At 48.4% G+C, this 24,102-nt stretch overlaps 1 protein-coding gene across 1 annotated transcript in view; it reads left to right on the forward strand.

Moving 5' to 3' along the window:
* The window catches only part of STX8 (syntaxin 8), a 150,090-nt gene that overhangs the window by 88,955 nt on the left and 37,033 nt on the right, over nt 1-24,102 (forward strand). Inside the window, exon 7 of the mRNA XM_075279318.1 lies at nt 23,598-23,699. Coding sequence (XP_075135419.1) covers nt 23,598-23,699 — 102 coding nt within the window. The remainder of the gene's footprint in view (nt 1-23,597; nt 23,700-24,102) is intronic.

Genomic DNA, 24,102 nt, shown 5'->3' on the forward strand with positions numbered 1-24,102 from the left:
ACATGGCCTTTCTGCAGCTCCGTCACCCTGAAACAAAAGCCACGGCCGATTTTGTACTTTGGTAAGCGGTGAACAGGCCTCCTATTTAGTTGGGGGGTCAGCGGTGTGTAGTCTATAGTACATTGGAGTGGCTGCTGGTCCGTGCAGAGACTGCCGCCGGCCTCCTATCGATCAGATATTTATGGCCTGCCCTCGGGTTTTGATTCCTCCTGTTGTATTAGACCCATCTGTGCCGGACGGACACCCAGTAGAGATGTGCAGCCGTCCTTACTGTCCTTTCTGTTAGGTTATAACTACAACTTCCCCTTAGACCCACAGCCTATAATAAATCAATAACTGACCCATAATCCTGCCCGGCCATTGGTCCTAATACTATAACACGATTTTCCCGAGCTCAGGACTACGCGTGGGTTCTGCCTCTGCCGCCGTAACACTTGACCTTCCAGGTAACGGCTAATGAAAACTAACGACCTTACCTTGTCCCTTTTCAAGTCCTGTGTTAAATACACCTCGTTTTACTGCTCAACAATCCTTAATAACCTTGTAAATCCGATCGGCAGCGGCCAAAGCGATTCTCCAAAGAGATTAATCTCCTCTCTCCTTGTAAACGTCTCCTAATAATGTAAGCGGCCTGATCTGCCATTAAAAAGCCGAGGGCTGCGGACTCTCGTTAAAAGAAGGAAAGAAAGATTTAGACTCTTATCTGCCTCTTGTCTGGCTTTAGGTCTCTACTGGAAATGGAGCTATAAAAATCTCCCATAAAACCCTACCCCGGTGACTTCTTTTTCATACGATCTGTAACAGTAATCTCTTGGCACGTGTCTTCGAGGCTTTTGTGGGGGGTTTTCTGCCTGCAGAGTCCTCCCCTCGCCCGGCCGGGATTTGTTTTACGGCTTGTTTTTTTACTTATGGTCTTTTAACGACTTGTTTTCATTATTTACTTCTGACAGAATGGCGCGGTCCGGATTGGGCGCCTCGTCGTAACGTCATTGTGTTCTTCCAGGACAAGAGACGATGGCTCCTTCCTGTAACGTTGTATCCAAGATCTGTCGGTCTGTTACTTGCCGGATAATTTATTCTCAGATAGAAGCTTTACGTTGTTTTCTTGTGCAAGGCCTTCTGGTCATCCTTATCTTGGTATCCCGAAAAGGGCCGCCATTACAAAGCCCATAAGCAAATTTGTGGGGATTGTCTTGAGTTTTCAGTAATAATTTGGACAGATTTGGTCTGTGCTGGATTAATAAAGGGGTTCGGTTTATCCAACCTAAATACATTGACCAGAGTTCCATGGGTTTTCTGGGACGTATATATTCCTGACCCCTCCTTAGGCTAGCTCTTTACTATGTACTTGATGGGAGTCTGATACCCAAGGCCAACCAGCCTGAGCCCAGTCGATTCCTTGCTAAATGTATTAGAGACGCGAAACTGCAACTTGACGCCATTCTCACACATCGGACCGAGGTCGTGCATCGGACCCGTGCGTGCTGTCACGCTGATAAGCCTGATACATTTCTGGCCTCTAAATTGCGATCACGTCAGAGACAAAATGCCACCTAGCAGATACGTGAGCCGGGCGCAGCCTCGACCTCTAATCCCAAGCCTGGACAGCTTCTCACCCTCACGTCCTTTTGATGTTTAACCATATTCTTCAGGGAGGTAAATTTCCTCAGGATATGTTGTGGGCCTCCATTACAGTTATACGCCACCCCTCCTGCTATCTACAGGCCTATTTGTCTTCCTCTATTCTTGAATCCATCTATTGCTATCCCTTGTCCATTGAGACCAGGTGGGTTTTGTTCCAGGCAGACAGGCGTCTGATAATGTATGGAAGCTTTGTAATTTTGCCCATTGGGCCACTAGTCATTGCAAACCCTTCGGACTCTCTACTGTCACCCTGTTGCATATCTAAAAATCTCCCGACTGGTTCCCCTAAGCCTATAAACATTCACCGAGGTACTCACCAAGGTTGCCCACTGTCTCTGGCGCTCTTTGCCCTGACCATTGAGCCCTTGGCGGTTGCTATATGTTCCTATCCAGATATTTGAGGTATACAGATTGGGGATTGTGAAAACAAATCCAACCTCTTTGCAGATGATATGCTATGGACTATTATCAGCTCCCTGGTTTCTCTTGCTTTCCCAGTTCACTAGTCTGTGGGGTTTTAGACTTAATATGTCCCATTCTGAAGTTATGCACTGCAATGTCCCATCAACCACCGCCAAACTGAACGCCCTGAACTTTGGTTTTCAAACTAGAGACAAATATCTTCCCTGCCTCGGCATTACCCTTTGTATCTCTCTGGATACACTTTATATTATACTATCTTGATTGCAAAACTCTGGTTGGAACTGGTTACGTGGCATCACCCAACTCTCTCATGGATAGGACGAGTCCACTCAGTTAAATTGGTCACATTGCTCCGTATCCTCTACGTTTTCTGCACCTTCCCCACTTTGGTGTCCTCTACTTCCCTAACTGCCTTGTAAACCAAGATATTTCACTTTATATGAGCCTATAAGATACTACTTGTGTCATGTATTTCCATAAAAGTAGGTGGCTTCTCGGTTCCTAATTTATGTAAATATTATATAGCCGCCTGACTTTCTCCACTCACTACTGTCCACGTTGAATGTGACCATCCACAATGGGTGGCATTGGAGTCTGCAGTGGTGGCCCGGGCCTCTTTACAGGCTCTCTTGTGGCCTCCAGGTTGCAATTGTGGCGGAGGGTTTGCTTTCAGTATGGATTGCAAAGCTCGATTTCCTCCCTCGTGCCATTATTCCGCGACCCCCTTTTCCCACCCGGTCTCTCCGGAGATGTTTGTTTGGTGGAGGCACGTACGGCTTTGCTGTCGTAACACCTTTCTCTGCAGACGGCGGGTCTTCACCAAAGGCCACATCACTAGCACATTTTCCGCGCCTCCTTCAGAGGCTTTTCGAGCTGCACAGGTCTTCCACTTTTTACGTTCCCTCAATCGACTCAGTACGGAGTTGTCCCGAACAAGCTTCGGGAGGTGGTGCGTGTTCAGAGCGGCTGATAGGGGCTCCATCTTCTTTATATACAGTTTAATGTCCAAACCACTTTGTGGTGCCCTGAGAGCGAGGCCTTGACTTTACCCAGACCCCGGCCCTATTAGCAAGGTCAGTTGTCAGGTCACCCTCTTGGAATCTTCCGTAAAAGCGTGCCATAAGACATATCCGTTCCCCCATCGATTGCATCACTTTTTTTCCATCTGTTTCACCCCTGTGTTTTAGGGGTTGTAATGTTGTAGACGCTACTTTCCATGTGTGTTGGTCCTGCTGGCCCGCCAATATTGGCTAGCTATTCATAGGATGGCACAGCGGCTCTTTGGGCTATCTTTCCCATTTCTGGCCCCATATTTCTTCTTAATCTCAAGCCCTCTGCCCAATTCAAGCTATTTCAATATATTTTATTAGCTGCTCGGATCCGCATCACCTCCAGCTGGAGAAGGTCTTGTCTATCCGTGGATGAGGACATGCGAAGGGTGAATGCCATTATGCTTCATGAGAAGATTAATTCCATTATATTGGATACCCGCCTGCTTTTCATAAGGTCTGGGCATCTTGGGTCGATCGGTCTCGCATCCTGGGCCTTCCATACTGTCTACAGCTCTAGCCCTACAATTGGACTGAGTCCCTACCCTCTTTGACCCTGTTTTATTTGCAGGGTTCTTGGCTGGACAAGGGTTAAAAGGAGCCTGTCAGATGCTTTATACCCTTATTGCAGTCGTACATGTCATTGTGGCTCTTCATAGAGGTCGATAGACCAAGAAAACAATCCATATGCAAATCAGTTTGCAAGTGCTTAGTGGGCGGTCACAAGATTGGCAAGTGCTCCGGTCTTCTTTAGTAACCCTGTCTCCACCTCCACTCCAGCATTGTCTTACAGTGTGTAATCTTGTCCATGCGCCATGTGATCCTGGGGATGGTATATGCACCCTACTCTCCCAGGTGTAGACAACGACCCCCTATAGAAGCCCGGGTTGCCCACTGTCTTATTTCTTTCTCTTGCTTGGATAACACCTACATATTCCTTATTGCTTTGCAGATATTCCAGGTGTGCAGGCCTCACCGGGAGCTTGTTACAAGGCTGGACAATGGTCAGTACAGGTAAAGTGCTCAGCCCCATCCAATATAATAGTCTTGGCCCGTCCCTTTACTTACAGGCCGTTGCTTATAGTCAGACCCAATAGAAGCGACGATGTGACTAGTACTGGCTTCTATCACAGTACCCAACTTACTGCTGCCCTGAATGGCATGTAAATCTGAAGCGTTTTACTATCCTAGAGCTCAACCTGTGCAAACATCAGACCAAACAAGAACCACAGCAAGTTTTTCTGCCTTTCTGCCTCCACAGCGAGCTGGGTGATGCCGCTCTTTTCCAGCCCCTCCACTCTTATGCCATTTTATCTATTCCACAACGGCCACAACATGTTTGTCATTAAACTTTATTCGTATAGGTACAGATGTGTGTTATTTCATTTAGCGAGGGCTTGTGGGTAGGCGGCCGGGGCCGCGCGACGCCGCAGAACAGATGGTGTTATTGTACGTGAAGGTTTTCTTTCTTCCTGTAATTGCTCCTCGCTCAGGCACCTGTATTCCGGCTCTACAAATATTTTCATTCAGTGTGTAAGTGTTTCTGAACGCCCGCATGGGATTCTTATAGGGTGTATGTCATCTGATTAGAGAAACGAGCTGTGACCCCTTCTCAGAAAGTCAGGCCGCTCTGCCCGCCCACCTGCCCGCCATGCCGAGGCCCAGGGGATTCTGGGAAACTCGGCTTCAAATGGTGGCACTTGGTGGTATCACGTGCAGGATTTTGTTTTTTAAGGAGATGCAAATGCTTTTATTTTACTATTTTTCTAAGGCTGCGGCGCTTTTAGTTATTGCAGAAAAAGAACACGGAAAGTGAATGAGAATCTACACGTTGCAGAAGACGCTGCAGCTCACTGAGGTTACCTACCTTTTATTGCCATTGCAGCTAACACCAGTGTATCATTTCATTGGAAAAAATTGAAAGTGTGTTTTTTTCCTGCAGTTTTTTTGCTGAATTTTTTCCCCCACAGTTGCAGTTTTTAGCAACATTTCCCCAGATCTGATCTGGGTGGGTCCCGGGTGTTGGATCCCCACTGATCGTCAATTGATGGCCTATCCAAAAAAAAAAATCCTAAGTGTCATACGTTATTAAGTCCCAGAAAACCCCTTTAAAGATGTCGTCCAGGACTATGTCATTGAGTTTCCTTTCTCTTTTGAGGCTAGTGACGTCACATCCTTTGGTTTCATGGCCGTGCTGCTGCTCAGTTCCATTCTAATGAATGGGCCTGAACTGCAATACCAAGCACAGCCACTATACAATGATGGTGTAAGTATAAGTAGCGGCACTTCCCTTTAACTATCCATTAAGCATTGGGATTCTTGGACTACTATTTTATACTTTCTCACACCTGCCCATTGACAGTCGCTCTTCACAACCCGCGGCTGATAGAAGCCCTTCCAGGCAGAGCGCCCCATCTTAGACACCCCTATAGTGTCCAAAACTGATGGAACAGGAGGACAATCACTTTTTAGAATGATTATTTGTTCTTGTCGATAAAGCTGTAGAGCCCGTTCAGTTCAGGTCGGCCATGCTTATGATCAATTGTTCTTGTCAATAAAGCTGTAGAGCCCGTTCAGTTCAGGTCGGCAATGCTTATGATCAGTTGTTCTTGTCGATAAAGCTATAGAGCCTGTTCAGTTCGGATCGGCCATGCTTATAGTCAGTTGTTCTTGTCGATAAAGCTGTAGAGCCCGTTCAGTTCAGGTCGGCAATGCTTATGATCAGTTGTTCTTGTCGATAAAGCTGTAGAGCCCGTTCAGTTCGGGTCGGCCATGCTTATGATCAGTTGTTCTTGTCGATAAAGCTGTAGAGCCCGTACAGTTCAGCGTTCAGTTCAGGCTGGCCATTCTTATGGTCAGTTGTTCTTGTCGATAAAGCTGTAGCACCCATTCAGTTCGGGTTGGCCATGCTTTACGTCCGTGTAGTCCACCATAGGACTGAAGTCATCCATGTTTTTCTTTCCTTTGGCCTATTCTTTTAGGAATTTTTCGGGGTTGTCATCCTTTCTTAGAGCAGGAGGCCGATGAATAACCTCACCATACGTCTCCTTTGCCCCCTCCCGCTATTTCTCAGACATTACAGCCATATTTTCAAGGGACTAGAAAGCTTGTTCCAAAAAAGCATAAAACCAAAGCCTAATGTTCATGCACTCGAACTTCAAGGAAAAAAGAGTCATAAAAAGCAATTTGCAATTGGCGGCGGCGGTTTATTTATGTAGGGTTTGGTTCCAGCGAGTATCGTGTTTACAGATGGTGGTTTTCCTGTTATAAAGCACATTTGTACGGCCATATAAAAGGGTAATTGGGTTTTCCTACCAGAACCAGAAATATGTAAATGTGGTGAGCAATGAAATGGTAACACCAGTGGCTTCCATGAGGATGTATTACAAGAAGGGGCGGCCTGCTGGTATATGGTGTCCGGACAGGTTGGTATACCCCCTACCACCTTGTCATCCCTCCAGCTGGCCGCATTCCCTGTTGACTTCTTCGGGTGCCATCTATAACTGCAGCCGCCTCTGCCCTGTGATAACAGACGAGCGCTCCGGTCACTTAGCTCCGTCTCCTCAATGACCATGTTACTCATTTATAGTATGGAGGAGCCATGTGCATCCTCTCACCGCCTATAGGAAACCTTCTACTGCCTATAGCATGATGGCTACCACTGTGTCCCTGAGGTCTAGTATAAGGGCCACTGATTCCACCTCGGGGACTAAATCCAGAGTATTGGGAGATATTCTGCCCCATTGCAATACACTGAATTTTAGCAAAGTTTGCACCTAATGCAGATGCTTCCACCTTTACCTTTCTGCAAATTTTGTTACAGATTTTAATCTCTCACGATACAAATTCTGTACGTTATTGTAGTGTGCCAGAAAGCCCGCCATAGACATATATAACATGGCCGCCCAACATGGCTGGTGACTTCATTCTATTTCTGGATATGGGAAGCCAAGGGAAAGATAAGAAGACATATGGAGCTTAGAAGGGGCTCATGGGAGACGTCTGCAGAGTAGGTGGCCTATGGATGACGCCCCAGTAACGATCGCCATGATAAATGGGTCCCTAAAGCAAAGGCCGCGCTGACTCTTATCAGGAGCAGTTTTAGTCATATGATACCGCTCTATAATATAGAATTCCCTCCATCCCAGAGCGTCGCCGTGGCCTCCGACATCTCAGAGCATCACCGTGGCCTCCGACATCTCAGACAGGTCTCCAGGAACCCTGCAGACTTTCTTCCCATTGCCTAGGCTGGATGTAAGGTGACTACATAATAAGGAGGCGTTTCAGCGCCTTGGTGGACTCCTGACTATAAGGTTGTGCGTCTTGTCAGTCTGGGTGGGCCACGCGTTTTCTGTCTGTCATCAGAACTCTCTATTTTTCCTCATTGAGTTGGTACAAAGATTTGCAATGGTAAGAGTTCAAGGAGCGGCGCTGACATGAATTTGCACACGAGCGACTTCTGTTTGTTCCTTGAGATGGGATAAATGATGCATGGAGTCTGCACCTGCCTTGCTCCTTCCCAGAACCTTTTACTCCTGCGCCAGGCCAGGACTTTGTGATCTGTCTGCAGTAAGGTACATTGTAGTGTTTAGCTGGAGTCATGTCCGTGTTAGGGAGGAGGTGTATGACACAGTGTAGAATGGACCAGCAATCCTCCTCCCCTCCTCCTTGCGCTTTTCTTCGCTTTCTTCTTGTGCCAGACCTTGGATTGTGTAACTTCCTTGGTTAACGGTCAAATGCAACAACTCCATCGAGGCACATCTGACACACCAGCAAAGTTTGCAGTGAGTCAAAGCAAACTTCCATCTGTGTTCCTGGGTACGTCCAGCAACAAGCAGGAAAACAGAGATTTACAAGTACATCGCACCCTGCGTATTATCCTTCATTACAGCAGGACAGGCGGATACACAAGTTATAAGGACACCTGCCGCTCTCTGGGGGGACCGGGCCTGACCCCACTATGTCAATCAACACATCTGTGCCTCACTGCACTTCTGCCCTGGTATCCGATGGACCTGGGGGGAGCTAAAGGCTGGTGGACCCTAGTGCAGAAGCTAAGCATGGACCACACTGCAGCAATTCTCACAGCCCTGCCCCATCCTTATAGCAGCATTTACATTTACATGAAGACTGGTTCACTACATGTCTGTGCACACAAGCTTTCCGTCATTCTTCTTTCTGACAGTGGAAGGCTGTGCATCATAAATCTTCTCATTCCGGTGCACCAGAGGGCAGGGGGGGATACATTCACGACGCACAGACTTCCTGCTATTAAAGGAGATGATAGAAGTTTATCCATCCCTCGTGTGTTGTGTCCTGTGGGTTCTAGGCTATAGATAGGACGGGTCCAGTAATGACTGCTGACACTCTTGTGGGGTTACCCCGACCCTCAGAGCCATATAAACCTCCTTCGTGTTACAGCTCTGTCTGTATTAGTGTCAGAGAACCTGGTTGTCAGAATGAACAGAACATTAGGCCCCATCCTAGAAATACCCCAGACCATAAATACGTATGAGAAATTAACTAAGGGATATTCATCAGGTCCTGGGGTCCGTGTATAGGTGCAGTGTATGGGACCTCCTGGAATTGTCACTTAAATGGGTTTTCCGGGACTTATTGATGACCTTTCCTTCGGTCCCGGGCCCACCTACCCATTACATGTATGAAGATCCCATGCAACTCACAACCCTGAGGCCGCCTCGGTGTGCGGATGACATCACGTTCATCAGTCACATGGTACAGCAGCGGCTCAGTCCCATCCATGTGACTGGCAGAGCGGCAATGCCAAGCACAGCACTGTGCTCACCCTCTTCTGTCAGCTGATCTGTGGGGGTCCCAGGTGTCAGACCCCCCAACTAAGGATAGGTCTTCAATACGTAAGATCTGGAAATACCCTTTAAGGGATATGGAAGTGTTGTTTCCCTTTAACCCTTTGTTCAGAGCACAGATTTCTTATATATAGATTATCTTGTAAGAATCTCACCAGTCTGGTATCTGGTTTGTTGGGTTTCTACAGTTCCAATCCTTTGTACTCGAGGCATCTGGCATGGGGTTATTCACCTGCACCCCCGGCCTGTGCCCAGCCTGCATGTGCGGGTCAAGAGGGCGAGTTCTCATCCGACAACCTCTTAAACACCATGTTCACATTTTCGGGATTCCACCACTAACTCCGATATTCTGCATCTCTTATGTTCAGGCCTCTTCCCATCTTTGTCTTACTAGTCACAATGTCACTACCTTTGCCTAGGAGAACCATTAAAGCAGCACAGAGTATTTCAGTAAATGTGAAGGAGGTCTCTATGTACGTAGGGCAGTTCAGATGTGGGAGGTCGCATAGTGAATGGAGCAGCACAGAGTATTTCAGTAAAGCAGGACGGAATGTGATGGACGTCTCTATGTACATGGGGCAGCTCAGATGTGGTGGTCACATGTGACTTGTATGGAGCAGCACAGAGTATTTCAGCATGCGCTGCCATTGTGAGCACACTGACGTCTTAGGCTGTATTCACACTGAGTAACGCTGGCGTTTTTTGTGCTTATTTTTGCACATAACGCCGCGTAGCGCCGCGTTAACGCTGGGCACCGCCACCGCAAAATAGCGCGGTGTTAACGCAGTGCTACGCTGCGTTAACGCGGCGCTATGTGCAAAAATAAGCACAAAAAACACCAGTGTTACTCAGTGTGAATACAGCCTTAGAGCTGCCTATAGCTTTCGCCTCGAGTATGTGCACGGCCTGCTACAGCACAGAGTATTTAAGCGTTAAGGATATACCAGGAATTTCCAAAAATCCTTCTATATAAACCTGCATAGAACAAGTGCGGGCCATTCAGAGCCCCAGCAGAGGAGACGCGGCCAAATACTTACTGCAGTAGTCCTATGGCATAATGGCTGCAGCTGCCGCGTGTGTCCCTCCTGAGACTTGTAGTCCTACAGCACCTGTCCTAGCCACAGATTAGCGTCTCCTCTGCCATTGTCTACCACAATAGTCCAGCCGCCATCACCGCTATCCAGTCCTGCCGTATTCTGCCATGTCAGACTGAACTGTGAATACCCCTGTGCCATGGCAGAAGTGGCACCTGACAGCGTACGAGCGGTCCTGGCCTCCCCGCCGCCGCTTATCTCCTCTGTACAGCACATGCTTTTCATTACAAGACCTGTTATCCAGTGCCAGATAACTGCGAGGATAGTCCAAATACTTCTCCCTGTAAATACGCCGTGTAGCTGGGACTGTTGACCACATCTGGAAGGGAACGCGTTCCAGTAACATTAAGGAGTAGTATTTAAGTTGGCACGTCCAGGCCGGGGTATATGCCAATTGGTAATAGCTCTTGGACGCCCTTAAATCCTCCTTGAACTATTCCCATAAGAAATCATTCAATTAAACGTGGCCAAAATTTAACCCCCAACTGGCTGTGGCCGGAAAGGGCTGTTGACACGGATTACAACGCTGGCCGCTCCTCGGAGTCGCGGCGGTGGGGTCCCGTTCGTCATTTAGATTTCAGCGTTTTGTCAGGAGTCGTCAGCGTCACCGAAAAAAGAAAAGTGTTGGCACCTAAGAGCGAAAAATAAGTCCTGTTCTATGTGGTTGAAACTGGCTGGAATTGGGAAAACACGAGCGCGACTTTGTTGAAGTTGTGCTCGGCCAAGCGCAGATACGATTTATTTGCAGAATTACATAAGATGGGAAAAATTAGCAACCTGTTAGAACTGCAAGTCCCAGCATGCACCGTGGCCTGTCCTGGGTTATAAGTAGGTGCTTCTGTCTGGCAGGGCTTAGTGGGAACAGGTCTCTGCCCCTCTAAAAGTCAACACACTCATCTGCTGAAATCCTCTGTGCTGCTGGAAGGGCTCATACCAGCTTGTGTCCCCTGTCCTCACTAACATTGCTTGAGTGGTCGGGTCACTGTCCCTTACACGGTCAGCTCAGTATTACACTGGAGTATGGGGAACCCTGCCCTTAGTGAGTGACTCTGCCTGACATACTCTGTGCTGCAGAGACTGAACCTGTATTTACTTCTCCTATATTTCTATTCTCAGTGACTCTGCCCCCCCCCCCCTTTGCGTAGCATCATCATGAGAGGAGAGGTCACTGCACCCTGAACAATCTGCCCCCTGCAGTGGAGAGGTCACTGCACCCTGCACAATCTGCACCCTGTAGAGGAGAGGCCACTGCACCCTGCACAATCTGCCCCCTGCAGAGGAGAGGTCACTGCACAATCTGCCCCCCTGAAAAAGAGAAGTCACTGCACCCTGCACAATCTGCCCCATGCAGAGGAGAGGTCCCTGCCCCCTGCACAATCTGCACCCTGTAGAGGAGAGGTCAATGCACCCTGCACAATCTGCCCCTGTAGAGGAGAGGTCAATGCACCCTGCACAATCTGCCCACTGCAGAGGAGAGGTCCCTGCACAATCTGCCCCCTGTGGAGGAGAGGTCACTGCACCCTGCACAATCTGCCCCCTGTGGAGGAGAGGTCACTGCACCCTGCACAATCTGCCCCCTGCAGAGGAGAGGTCACTGCACCCTGCACAATCTGCCCCCTGCAGAGGAGAGCTCACTGCATCCTGTACAATCTGCCCCCTGCAGAGGAGAGGTCACTGCCCCCTGCACAATCTGCCCCCTGCAGAGGAGAGGTCCCTGCACAATCTGCCCCCTGCAGAGGAGAGGTCACTGCACCCTGCACAATCTGCCCCCTGCAGAGGAGAGGTCACTGCACCCTGCACAATCTGCCCCCTGCAGAGGAGAGGTCCCTGCACAATCTGCCCCCTGTGGAGGAGAGGTCACTGCACCCTGCACAATCTGCCCCCTGCAGAGGAGAGGTCACTGTACCCTGCACAATCTGCCCCCTGCAGAGGAGAGCTCACTGCATCCTGTACAATCTGCCCCCTGCAGAGGAGAGGTCACTGCCCCCTGCACAATCTGCCCCTGTAGAGGAGAGGTCACTGCCCCCTGCAGAGGAGAGGTCACTGCACCCTGCACAATCTGCCCCCTGCAGAGGAGAGGTCACTGCCCCCTGAATAATCTGCCCGCTGCAGAGGAGAGCTCACTGCCCCCTGCACAATCCTCACCCTCCTCTCCTGAAGTATTCTGCCCTCGGACTGGCACGGGCTCCACGTACGGTAGCAGCTGTGTCGCGCTCCTGACATCCATTACCAATTACTGGGCACCGCTTACTATTCTGGCTCCCAGTTGTGTTACTCCAGCCTATTACACAACCACTATCAATCTTTTATCTGGCCACTGAGTGGCGCTGTTCTCTGTTCCTGAGAGCACATAATGGCAGCTTCTGCTAAGGTCAGTTTGTCCATAGTGGATTGGACTCGAGCTTATCAACGAGGTTCTGAGGCAGCTTAGGCTTGTGTTACGAGTACCTGCTGTAGTTAAGGTGGTAAAGGTTGGTTTTGTTCCACCTGGTACCTGAGACAGCAGAACTCCGAGTATAATGACAAGGTGCACATTACAGACGCTTCGGCTTGAGGTCAGTGCTAGGACCCCCAGTGATCAGGAGAGTCGGTCCCAGAAGTCCCCCATCACTTCATTCACTTTAGTAGCCCCATAGCGGTGAATGGAGCGCCCGGCACAGATACTAGCATATACATAGAGGATACAGGAGGACTATCCGCGCCCCCCTCCGGACCCCTGGGACAGGGTCACTGCACGGCCTCTGCGCTATTTTATACAGAATCTTCTAATCCAAGCTCACAGACATATATGACTATTATACGTCACTAAGAAATGTATATACCAAGGAGCAAGGATCTACTAGTATATCGCCAACCTATTCTGTAGCACAGTACATATCTGAGGTTACATATACAGACAAAATCCGAGATTGCAACCTGACAAACTAAACCATTAAAGCAACAGGAGTGAGGTGCACGTTCCCAAGAGCTTACCATCTATGAGGGGCATCCTATGTGTATGTACCGCTATAAGGAGAGCAGGGTCAGGGTGAGATGAAGGGAGCGGAGTCTGAGGAATTATCTATCAGTGTATAGGGACTATGACAGGAGCTCGCTTAGCACTGTGGATATTGGGGATTGCACCGCTCGCCCGGGGTAGCGCACTCCAGAGAATTGGTGCAGCAGGAGAGAAGTCCTGGAGATGTGAATGAGCTCAGATTGTGTCAGTCAATAACCAAGTCCTAGAAAACCATCCATGAGAGCCCAGTCCTGTGACGTTATTGATGACAGGTTGACTTTTCTGACCAGTAGATGTCAGTGTTGCTACTTTTGGTTTAGTCTGTGACTAAAATCTCTCCACCAGTTCCGAATCTGAGAAATGTTGGAAAAGACGTGACTGAGCAGGTGTCAGATGACGTAACGTCCTGGATGGTCAGGAAATCATTACAATAACCCTAAAACACAATTCCATCCTCATCGCCCCCCGCCCCCGGTACTCTAGCACATGGCAGTGTGGGGTCTTATCTTACGTAAGTGAAGAACTTGCCAAGGTCTCGCCAGCGCTCGGGCCCATCGCACACTCAGCACCCCGGCGGCCGGGATGGATCCGCTCTGTCCAAACCGCACTTGTGTGTAACTCGCCGCGCTCGTGGCCATTGGGTCTCGCTTCACCACTGTTTATTTTTGGAGTTTCACTCCGGCAGCATCTCCTTGGAAGTAACTTCACATCTCTCGGAATGGTTTGTGGTCTGCAGCGTGTTATTGCTTCTTATGTAAAACTACAACTTACAGGATCCGTCTCCTGTCCCGACATGTCTCTCTTAGTAAATACTTGTCTCCCCCATGAAATAACAATTCGGGATCGTGTTTTTTAACCCTTCGCTGCACAGTACAAGCTTATTTTTGAGCTGAAAACCTGGGAGGAATTCGACGTTATGGACTTGATTTCGGTGCACAAGTCCCGATAGGTTGGTGTAGAAGGTCGAGGACTGGAACTGGAATTCACAGAACAAATAGGCGGCAAATTTTAGAAAATTGCTGTTAGTGTGACCTATGAATGGAGTCCTGATGGTGTACAGTACATGGAGCAGGTCTATGGAGACTGGTATTAGTCACACCGCTCTTCATAGCCCCATCACAATGGATACTGGCGGCTCTTCCTTTTAGGAGACATGACCGCTCTGAGGTGCGACCTATGGCCCTTCTTATCTGATGGCGAAGAGAGCGCACAAGGAGAGGAGCATATGCTACAGCCCCATAAGGCTTCAGAACGTGGTTAGACTGTTATTTCCAACATTTTTGGTAAAATTGGGATTATTAAAGTCAAATGTACAAGTGAATATAACAAGTAAGACTTTGTAATGTGTCTTATTCCAGAAAAATGCCTCTTTCTCCAGTCTTCAGGCTCTTTCCCTGTTAAACATTTATTACATTTATCCCACCTTTGGGACTTCCACCTACTTGAATGGTACCACCAACCTCTTAGACTCGCCCTACCTGAATGGTACCACAGACCTTTGGGTATTCCCTGTATCTGAATGGTACAACCCACCTTTGGACTTCCCCCTACCTGAATGGTATCTCCCACTTCTTGGATTCGCCCCTACCTGAATGGTACAACCCACCTTTGGACTTCCCCCTACCTGAATGGTATCTCCCACCTCTTGGATTCGCCCCTACCTGAATGGTACCACCCACCTTTGGGTCTTCCCTCTATCTGAATGGTACAACCCACCTTTGAGACTTCCTCCTACCTGAATGGTACCACCCACCTTTGGGACTTCCCCCTACTTGAATGGTACCACCCACCTTTGGGACTTCCCCCTACTTGAATGGTACCACCCACCTCTTGGACTCACCCCTTCCTGAATGGTTCCACCCACCTCTTGGACTTACCTCTACCTGAATGGTACCACCCACCTTTGGGTCTTCCCTCTATCTAGAATGTACCACCCACCTTTGGGACTTTCCCCTACTTTGAATGGTACCATCCTCCTTTGGGACTTCCCCCTACTTGAATGGTACCACCCACCTCTTGGACTTACCCCTACCTGAATGGTAGCACCCACCTTTGGTTCTTCCCTCTATCTATATGGTATCACCCACCTTTGGGACTTTCACCTACTTTGAATGGTACCACCCACCTTTGGGTCTTCCCTCTACCTAGATGGTACCACCCAACTTTGGGACTTTCCCCTACTTTGAATGGTACCACCCACCTCTTGGACTCACCCCTTCCTGAATGGTACCACCCACCTTTGGGTCTTCCCTCTATCTAGAATGTACCACCCCACCTTTGGGACTTTCCCCTACTTTGAATGGTACCACCCACCTCTTGGACTCACCCCTTCCTGAATGGTACCACCCACCTTTGGGTCTTCCCTCTATCTAGAATGTACCACCCCACCTTTGGGACTTCCCCCTACTTGAATGGTACCACCCACCTCTTGGACTTACCCCTACCTGAATGGTAGCACCCACCTTTGGTTCTTCCCTCTATCTATATGGTATCACCCACCTTTGGGACTTTCACATACTTTGAATGGTACCACCCACCTCTTGGACTCACCCCTTCCTGAATGGTACCACCCACCTTTGGGTCTTCCCTCTATCTAGAATGTACCACCCACCTTTGGGACTTTCCCCTACTTTGAATGGTACCACCCTCCTTTGGGACTTCCCCCTACTTGAATGGTACCACCCACCTCTTGGACTTACCCCTACCTGAATGGTAGCACCCACCTTTGGTTCTTCCCTCTATCTATATGGTATCACCCACCTTTGGGACTTTCCCCTACTTTGAATGGTACCACCCACCTCTTGGACTCACCCCTTCCTGAATGGTACCACCCACCTTTGGGTCTTCCCTCTATCTAGATGGTACCACCCACCTTTGGGTCTTCCCTCTATCTAGATGGTACCACCCACCTTTGGGGAGGGTTTGCAAAAAACACCTCCAGTTTTGAATGACATTTACTCAGACCAAGACCCAAAATTCAGGACAGTCGCTGCTAATTCATTACAATTGCCCAGTAATAAATTGCAGTAATAAATCCATCATGGGGTATGTTCACACGACGCAATTTGGGACACTTGAAAAATTCAGCTTAAAGAAATTCCATCCCAGTCAGGCCAAAATTTCACGTCAATGGGAGTTACCACTTGGAATCGGCCTGAAGATCGAGCTGGTGCTAGAGGGAAAAAATCAGCGTTTGCCTCCCATTATAATGAATGTAGGGCAGATTTCAGTGGGGCCCAATATCCCCCACTTGGTGACCCACTCCCAGGAACAGTTGGGCAATGAGACCCTTCTTTGTGTCCGGCTCCCGCCATACACACATAGAGGTCTTTTGTACCCCCCGCCCGTCACCTGACGTCCTATCGAGCAGCCATGTTCAGCTTTGGTCCATTTAAGAATGGCCGCCTCTGCCCCGCGGGCACTTGTGTTGGTTACTTTATGATATTTTTTTTCTAATGAATTCTCCTCTTACCGCCCGGAGCTATAAAATGTCTCGTAAAAACATGCGAACAAATGATAGAGTTATCAGCCGCGCGTCTATACCTCGTAGACTCCCAGCCCAAGCCATTTTGGCACGCGACACAAAGCGGCCCGGACGAGCTACCGAAACGCCGGGGCAGGCAGATCATCAACGCCAACAACACACTCATTATACGATGTCCCAGCGAGCTGTTGAGATGCCAGAACAATCACAGGCACAGCATGAGGAACAAGTTCAGCAGCAGGACAGCTTAAGAGCTGCGGAAACGCCGGAGCAGGCAAACCATGGACGGCAGCAATTTGCTGAATATAGGCGGATCATCGACACCAATAAGCCGCGGACGATGTCATGGGCAGAGGCTAGTATATATATATATATATATATATATATATATATATATATATGTATGTGTTAGACATATAGTTTTTCGTATTTTTTGTTTACACCATGGCGCCGGCCATTTATGAAGGAGTCACAGTCAGGCTGTCATATACAGGAGTTGCGTTGTGGTTTGGCATCCCAACTCCACGGCCTTGCTAGTAAAACTCACCTGGAGGTGCCAGCATTCCCACATGGCCTGAGGTCTGACCTACCTGTCCTGGTCTTCACCAGCAAGGTACGGCATCAATCTCTGCCCGCCATGTAATAGATTGATATGCCTGGTATATAAATGATATTAGGCCTTGTGTGTTACCATACTGCTGATCCTGCCAGACCTGTATATATATATATATATATATATATATATATATACTGTCTCCAGGTCCTTCCCCCATTACCTCAGTCTCAGGTGGTCTCTGACTACGACTATAATCTGATATTCTCATCGTGTTCAGTCTAAGTCCAGAAAGAGACAAATCTCATCTAAAATATCTCTGTGGAAAAAAATGACAAAACAACGACCTGCCTTTGGGGGTTTACGCCGAAGCCGTCAACTCATTTTTTATTTTCTTATTTTTTTTTTTTCTAAGAAAAGCACAGCTGCCGTGACAGACATATGTAAGACGTTCCAGCGGATTGTGGCCGTCAGAATAGGGGGAATTGTGTAATCCGAGCACTGAGAACAACATTCGTCAAACATCCATGTACTGGAATGGGAAGAGCTGGCACGGCGGTGAGAATACAATTTACCCGAGAGCTGCCAGTCACTCGCGTCACATTCACATGTCCCTGTCCGTCAGTATAGACTGATCTCTCCAATCCCTGGGATTTGTCCGTCATCCGGCATTAGCCGCTACACGGACATAGATCTGGTGTCGTAATTCAGCTGTACTCCGATTGAGGACATTGTGATGGTAGAAAGTAGGTCCATTTTGGACAATGGTAATGGGATTTCTCATTTGGACATTTTGTTCAAGTCTTGTGGCCGTAGTGACATGTGCACAGGTCTCTTCGTTCTGCAAATAGTCTGGTCGCAACATAGATTCTGGTCCCAGGGATGATATCCGGCAGATATAGCCATAAACGTTTTATAGGGTGTGGATGTGTGCAAGGCGACAATGCTAACCAGAGCCTATAGGCTGGCAAAATTTGACAAAATTTGCTAAAGGACCCACCTTAGATAGTGATTGCTCGATGCTTTGGTTGTCCATCTGACCCCTTGTTAGCGCCACTTCAAAGACGCCTCCATCCATATGAGAAATCGGACGCTTCTTCTCTTCCTACTCTGGCTCCGGTCCTCACACCTTGGCCCTGCACTTTTGGGCCACAGACATTCTGCCTTGTATTGCCAAGTAAGTGAAGTTAAACATGTTTTTTTACGGTATTGTTATGGGGTTTGTTTGGTGAACATTTCTGGAATACACCTAGTTAGCCTATCTAACTTCCTTCAAATAGAAAACAGATGCTATTTTCTCCCACGTAATCCTCTAGCCCGAGCCCTTACCCGGGTAATTCCATACACCTTTGTATTGTATGTACAGATGTGGCTTTTTCCACGGCAGGATGGTCTCTTTAAATGGCTGTATCTACAATTGTATACCACCAATGGTAATCCTGGTATTACATGAAAGCCGAGGTTCCCAGTTCTCCCACATTCCCAGCTGACCTGACATTGACTTTACTCCTGACCTTGCTCTTGTCTAGTCCATTGGATTGTCCACCTGGTCCTGACCCTTGGCCTTGGTTATGACTATTCTTCTACTTTCTTGTTGTATTTCGATTCCCCCCGTACTTGGGCCCGTTCCAGGTTATACTTTCACGGCATCAGAACTACGGCCACTAATCGTGACCATTCTGGGGATATTATGGTTACATACCATACAATTGTATATGGAATTTCCGGGGTAAGGGCTTAGCTAGAGGATTACTTGGGAGAAAATAGCATCTGTTTTCTATTTAAAGGAAGTTAGATAGGTTAACGAAGTATATTACAGAAATATTCACCTAACAAACCCCTTAACATGGCATAAAATACATGGCACTTGCAGTTTAACGTCACTTACTTGGCGATACAAGGCAGGTCAATTCAATGTATTACCCTTAGACTTTGCACCCATCTAACCTACACCAAATCCACATTATTGATACAGGACACTGTGCCAGTCCTACAGCTACACCCTAAATTTGAGCAGATTCCAGTCTTTGTATGAGATTTCCTGAATGGACCTTCTTGGTTTTTTTAGATGGGGACTAGAGATGAGCGAACAGTGTTCTATCGAACACATGTTCGATCGGATATCAGGGTGTTTGCCATGTTCGAATCGAATCGAACACCGCGTGGTAAAGTGCGCCAAAATTCGATTCCCCTCCCACCTTCCCTGGCGCCTTTTTTGCACCAATAACAGCGCAGGGGAGGTTGGACAGGAACTACGACACCGGGGGCATTGAAAAAAATTTGAAAAAGTCATTGGCTGCTGAAATCAGGTGACCTCCATTTTAGACGAATAGTGGATTTCAAATCCGGGTCATATGAGAATGTGAACTTTGTGACTATGAGACAGGGATAGCTGTACAGGCAGGGGTAGCTAGGGATAACCTTTATTTAGGGGGGAATGTTATTAAAAATAACTTTTTGGGGCTCTATCGGGTGTGTAAGTGTGATTTTTGTGAGATAAACTTTTTCCCATAGGGATGCATTGGCCAGCGCTGATTGGCCGAATTCCGTACTTTGGCCAATCAGCGCTGGCTCTGCTGGAGGAGGCGGAGTCTAAGATCGCTCCACACCAGTCACCATTCTGGTCCGACCTTAGACTCCGCCTCCTCCAGCAGAGCCAGCGCTGATTGGCCGAATTCCGTACTCTGGCCAATCAGTGCTGGCCAATGCATTCTATTGGCGTGATGAAGCAGTGCTGAATGTGTGTGTTTAGCTCAACTACGCTGGTGGAGTAGTTGAGCTAAACACACACATTCAGCACTGCTTCATCACGCCAATACAATGCATTAGCCAGTGCTGATTGGCCAGAGTACGGAATTCGGCCAATCAGCGCTGGCTCTGCTGGAGGAGGCGGAGTCTAAGGTCGGACCAGAATGGAGACTGGTGTGGAGCGATCTTAGACTCCGCCTCCTCCAGCAGAGCCAGCGCTGATTGGTCGAGTTCCGTACTCTGGCCAATCAGCGCTGGCCAATGCATTCTATTAGCGTGAACTGAGTTTGCACAGGGGTTCTAGTGCACCCTCGGCTCTGCTACATCAGATTGCTACATACAGTGTGCATCAGATGTGTAGTTGAGCAGAACTGGCTCAGCACTGCTAAGTCTCTGCATTCGCATAGGAATGCATTGGCCAGCCTTCGGCCAATCAGCGCTGGCTCTGCCGGCGGAGGCGGAGTCTAAGGTCGGACCTGAATGGAGACTGGTGTGGAGCGATCTTAGACTCCGCCTCCTCCAGCAGAGCCAGCGCTGATTGGTCGAGTTCCATACTCTGTCCAATCAGCACTGGCCAATGCATTTCTATGGGGAAAAGTTAGCTTGCGAAAATCGCAAGCTGACAGGGATTTCCATGAAATAAAGTGACTTTTATGCCCCCAGACATGCTTCCCCTGCTGTCCCAGTGTCATTCCAGGGTGTTGGCATCATTTCCTGGGGTGTCATAGTGGACTTGGTGACCCTCCAGACACGGATTTGGGTTTCCCCATAGACTATAATGGGGTTCGAAACCCATTCGAACACTCGAACAGTGAGCGGCTGTTCGAATCGAATTTCGAACCTCGAACATTTTAGTGTTCGCTCATCTCTAATGGGGACATTTTACGGTCTCTAAATTCCAAGATTTTTGTGTTTTTGGTGGGACAAGCTTCTGACGTCTTTGGTTGTCCTCTGCACTTTTTCAGCAGATCTTTGTTTTCCCTTCTATATCATAATCTTCAGGCATGACAGCACAATATCACCGCGGGGCCCGGCCATCAAGAAGGAAGCTTCCATAACCCCCCGGGGGACAGGTAGAAGAGGTTTTAGAAATGATAACAGGAGGAGTATGCAAACCTTGAAACTTTCTTCAAGAGCGTTTAGAGCTGAGATTGTCGACGTTAGCCTTGCCCCCTGGCCACAACTTTGTAAAATGAAATGTGTCTTTTAAGATTGCGACTTCCACCAAATCCGATGCTTAAAGAGACAGTAGCACCATTTACCGTCTGGCTGGGCGGTGGACTAACTAGCTAGACAGAAATCGGAGCTTAAAGCAAAATGAAAACTTGTATGGAGAGAACTTCTTGTCCTTGTTATGTTTGTCGGCCCGAGGCTTGGCCTCCTCTTCTCCTATAGCCAGGACATTGTTACCGCATCCATTATGGGGCCAGTGTTTGGTCACTCAGTCCTCATAGAATAGTAAAGTCTCTCTCCTTCTTCTTATTATGGTGTTAGCCGGGGCCCGAGCGTTTGGTGTAAGGTAATAAAATAGCCACACTTACCTCAATGGAACCCCTCCCCCTGTTTTGGATCTTCCTGTTCCCCAACTGGTCTATACTTGCTACTACTCGACATACGGGAAAGACCACTCAACAAATCGGGTGCAGTGACCCAGCTCAGCCAGTAGTTGGAGCAAAAATGAGACCTGGAAGTAGAGACCAGCAGGGCAGCGGGAAGTATTGAAATGGGAGTGGTGGGGTCCAGAGAGGGGAGGAGGACTTATTTTATTATTAGTTTTTTTCTAACTCTATGCAAATTAGCCTTCATTTACATATCACTACCCAGAGAGCATTGCCTGTACGACTCACTACACAACCAACTAGATCTCCTCAAGGTGAACCACGACCATCCAAGATTTGCAAACGGCAAAAGTGAGCGACCCAGGAGTCTATTCACATTACCAGTCTCCATCAGGCTTTTCTGCAGCCATGGACATTGTAGTGGAACATAGACACCATTAGTCCCTGTGCACAAAGACCGGTCTGGAGTCCCATCATAGTGACCTATGGGTGTAGGGAGTCCTATGAACCACTAACCTGTACTGTATATAGCATACTAGCATGTGCCCGTGACTTTGTCTGCTGGTTGGTGTGGTCGCTGAGCCGCTGTTATTTAGCCTATTGCTGGTGTGGACTATCTGGCTGCTCGCACGTGTCGGCTCTTACGTATGTCTGTAATTGTGTGGCATACCCAGGGGTGTCCTGGACCCCCCTAAACTGACCTCGGTTGTGGCCTCCCTTCCCACATGCCCCACCTCCTGGGCGTCACCGACGTATACGATGTATATGGTCCCTGCCCGCGTTTCCGGGGCCCCCCAACCACAACCCCGCCTCTGCGCGTCCCTCCTTAACACCCCCCCCCCCCCAACCGTGACGCTGCACAACCCCTCCCCCCCGACACGCGCCGCACCACATGTACCTGTGTGTCTGTGGTTGGCAGGGGTCCAACATGATAAATCCGCGTCATGCAGAGAATCTCGGCCTCCTGTCTGGGTTCAGCTCAGGATATCCGACCAATGTACGGACTGGATTTGGCCATGTCCAGAGGGCCATTCGGGTCAATGAGTCTCGTGTCATGTGACTGATCCAACGCCTCTTTTTTGCTTTTCTACTCCTCTGACAGAACTGAAAATAATGCTGTAAATATGAACCGGGCCTAATATGAAGTACAGATCAGAAGGTCTCCACGTCCCGGCCTTGTAACTATATCCTGAGAATATATTCGGCTCCTTCTCTCCGGATACGTTTATTTACTCAACACGTCCCGGAATAAGAGAAGGAGAATAAAATAGTTAATTGCTACAAATTAACTCCAGCCTTTGGGTTTGCAGAAAGGGTTAATCCCAAGGCTCCGGGCCGCCGGTATGGTTAGCATTGTGAGCCCTGGAATACTTAGGTGATGAGAAGTTTCAGCCTGAAGGGCCTTTAGCACATCCAAAGACGTAAATAGGAAAACACTCAGAGCCTGACGCAGAAACCGAGACGAGCAACTTGGGCGGCCGGACCGACACACGGAAAGCCTTCATCCACTCTTGGCCTGGATATTAGGATATAAGAATGTTTCCTCTTATCAGCTCCTGGGAAAGTTGTATGGCCACAGAATAGAGATATAGGATGTCCTACGTATAGTAGCTAGATATACAAAGACGCCCAGGTATATGTTATAGGGGCCTAGCAGTGACCACTTCATCCACTTGGACGCGCTATTGTCGTGCAGTGCATTGTGGGTCCGTCTGGCATCACAAGGGTTAAGAACACGACACAGCCGCCCACTCCGCTTTCCCAAGTCTCAGAATATACAGAATTTCTGGTGTGATTTATTTGGATTGCATCGAACTAATCCTCTTATTATTGAAAGCAATACATTGCGGAGCGGGATGTGAACCTCGCCTTATTTGGCCTCTGAAATTTCCATGGGGGTTTATTATTTGGAGATGGCTCTTCGTTCTGATGAGAAGTTCACATTTTCCGGGGGATTTTTTTAATCTTATTCGTCGGTATGGCTAAAAGAACATGGCGGTTGTAAGTACTAGACTGACGCTACAAGGAAGGGCTTGTCTTGTGTGTTACTGTTATGTAGCTGACGTATTCCGCAGCGCTGTACAGGGATGGTCGCCAGTCGCGTCACTCCCTGCCCCCTATTTCAGCCGCACACTGGGGTCTGTTTTGTAAGAAGCCAATTGACTGATCACTATTCCAATCCCATGTTAAGACTTTCCTCCATTTTTGTCTTCTTAGAAATCATCGACGACCTGACAAACCTCGTAGAAAACACCGATACAAAGGTTCGCAACCAGACAAGGCACGTGAAGCTGGTGGACAAGAAATCCGGCTCATGTGGTAAGTCGTCCAATGTTGTCTCCTTTATCATGTGTCCTTAAAGGGATTCTACCAATAACATCAATTTTTTTCTCGATCACACATAGGAATAGCCTTAAGAAAGGCTATTCGTCTCCTACCTTTAGATGTCTTCTCCGCGCTGTCGTTCGGTAGAAATCCCGGTTTTCGTCTGTATGCAAATTAGTTCTCTCGCAGCACTGGGGGCGGTCCTCAGCGCTCAGACAGCACTGGGGGCGTCCCCAATTCTGAGAGAGAACTCTCTAGCGCCGCCTCCATCTTCTTCATGGACAGTCTCTTCATGCGTCTTCTTCCAGCGGTGGTTTTTGTATCTCAGATATTTCTGGCACATACACAGGCTATACCCTAAATGTCCAAACAATATGGATTCCACCGCTGGGACCAG

This window comes from Leptodactylus fuscus, chromosome 6, assembly GCF_031893055.1.
Source record: "Leptodactylus fuscus isolate aLepFus1 chromosome 6, aLepFus1.hap2, whole genome shotgun sequence".
NCBI lineage: Eukaryota > Metazoa > Chordata > Amphibia > Anura > Leptodactylidae > Leptodactylus > Leptodactylus fuscus.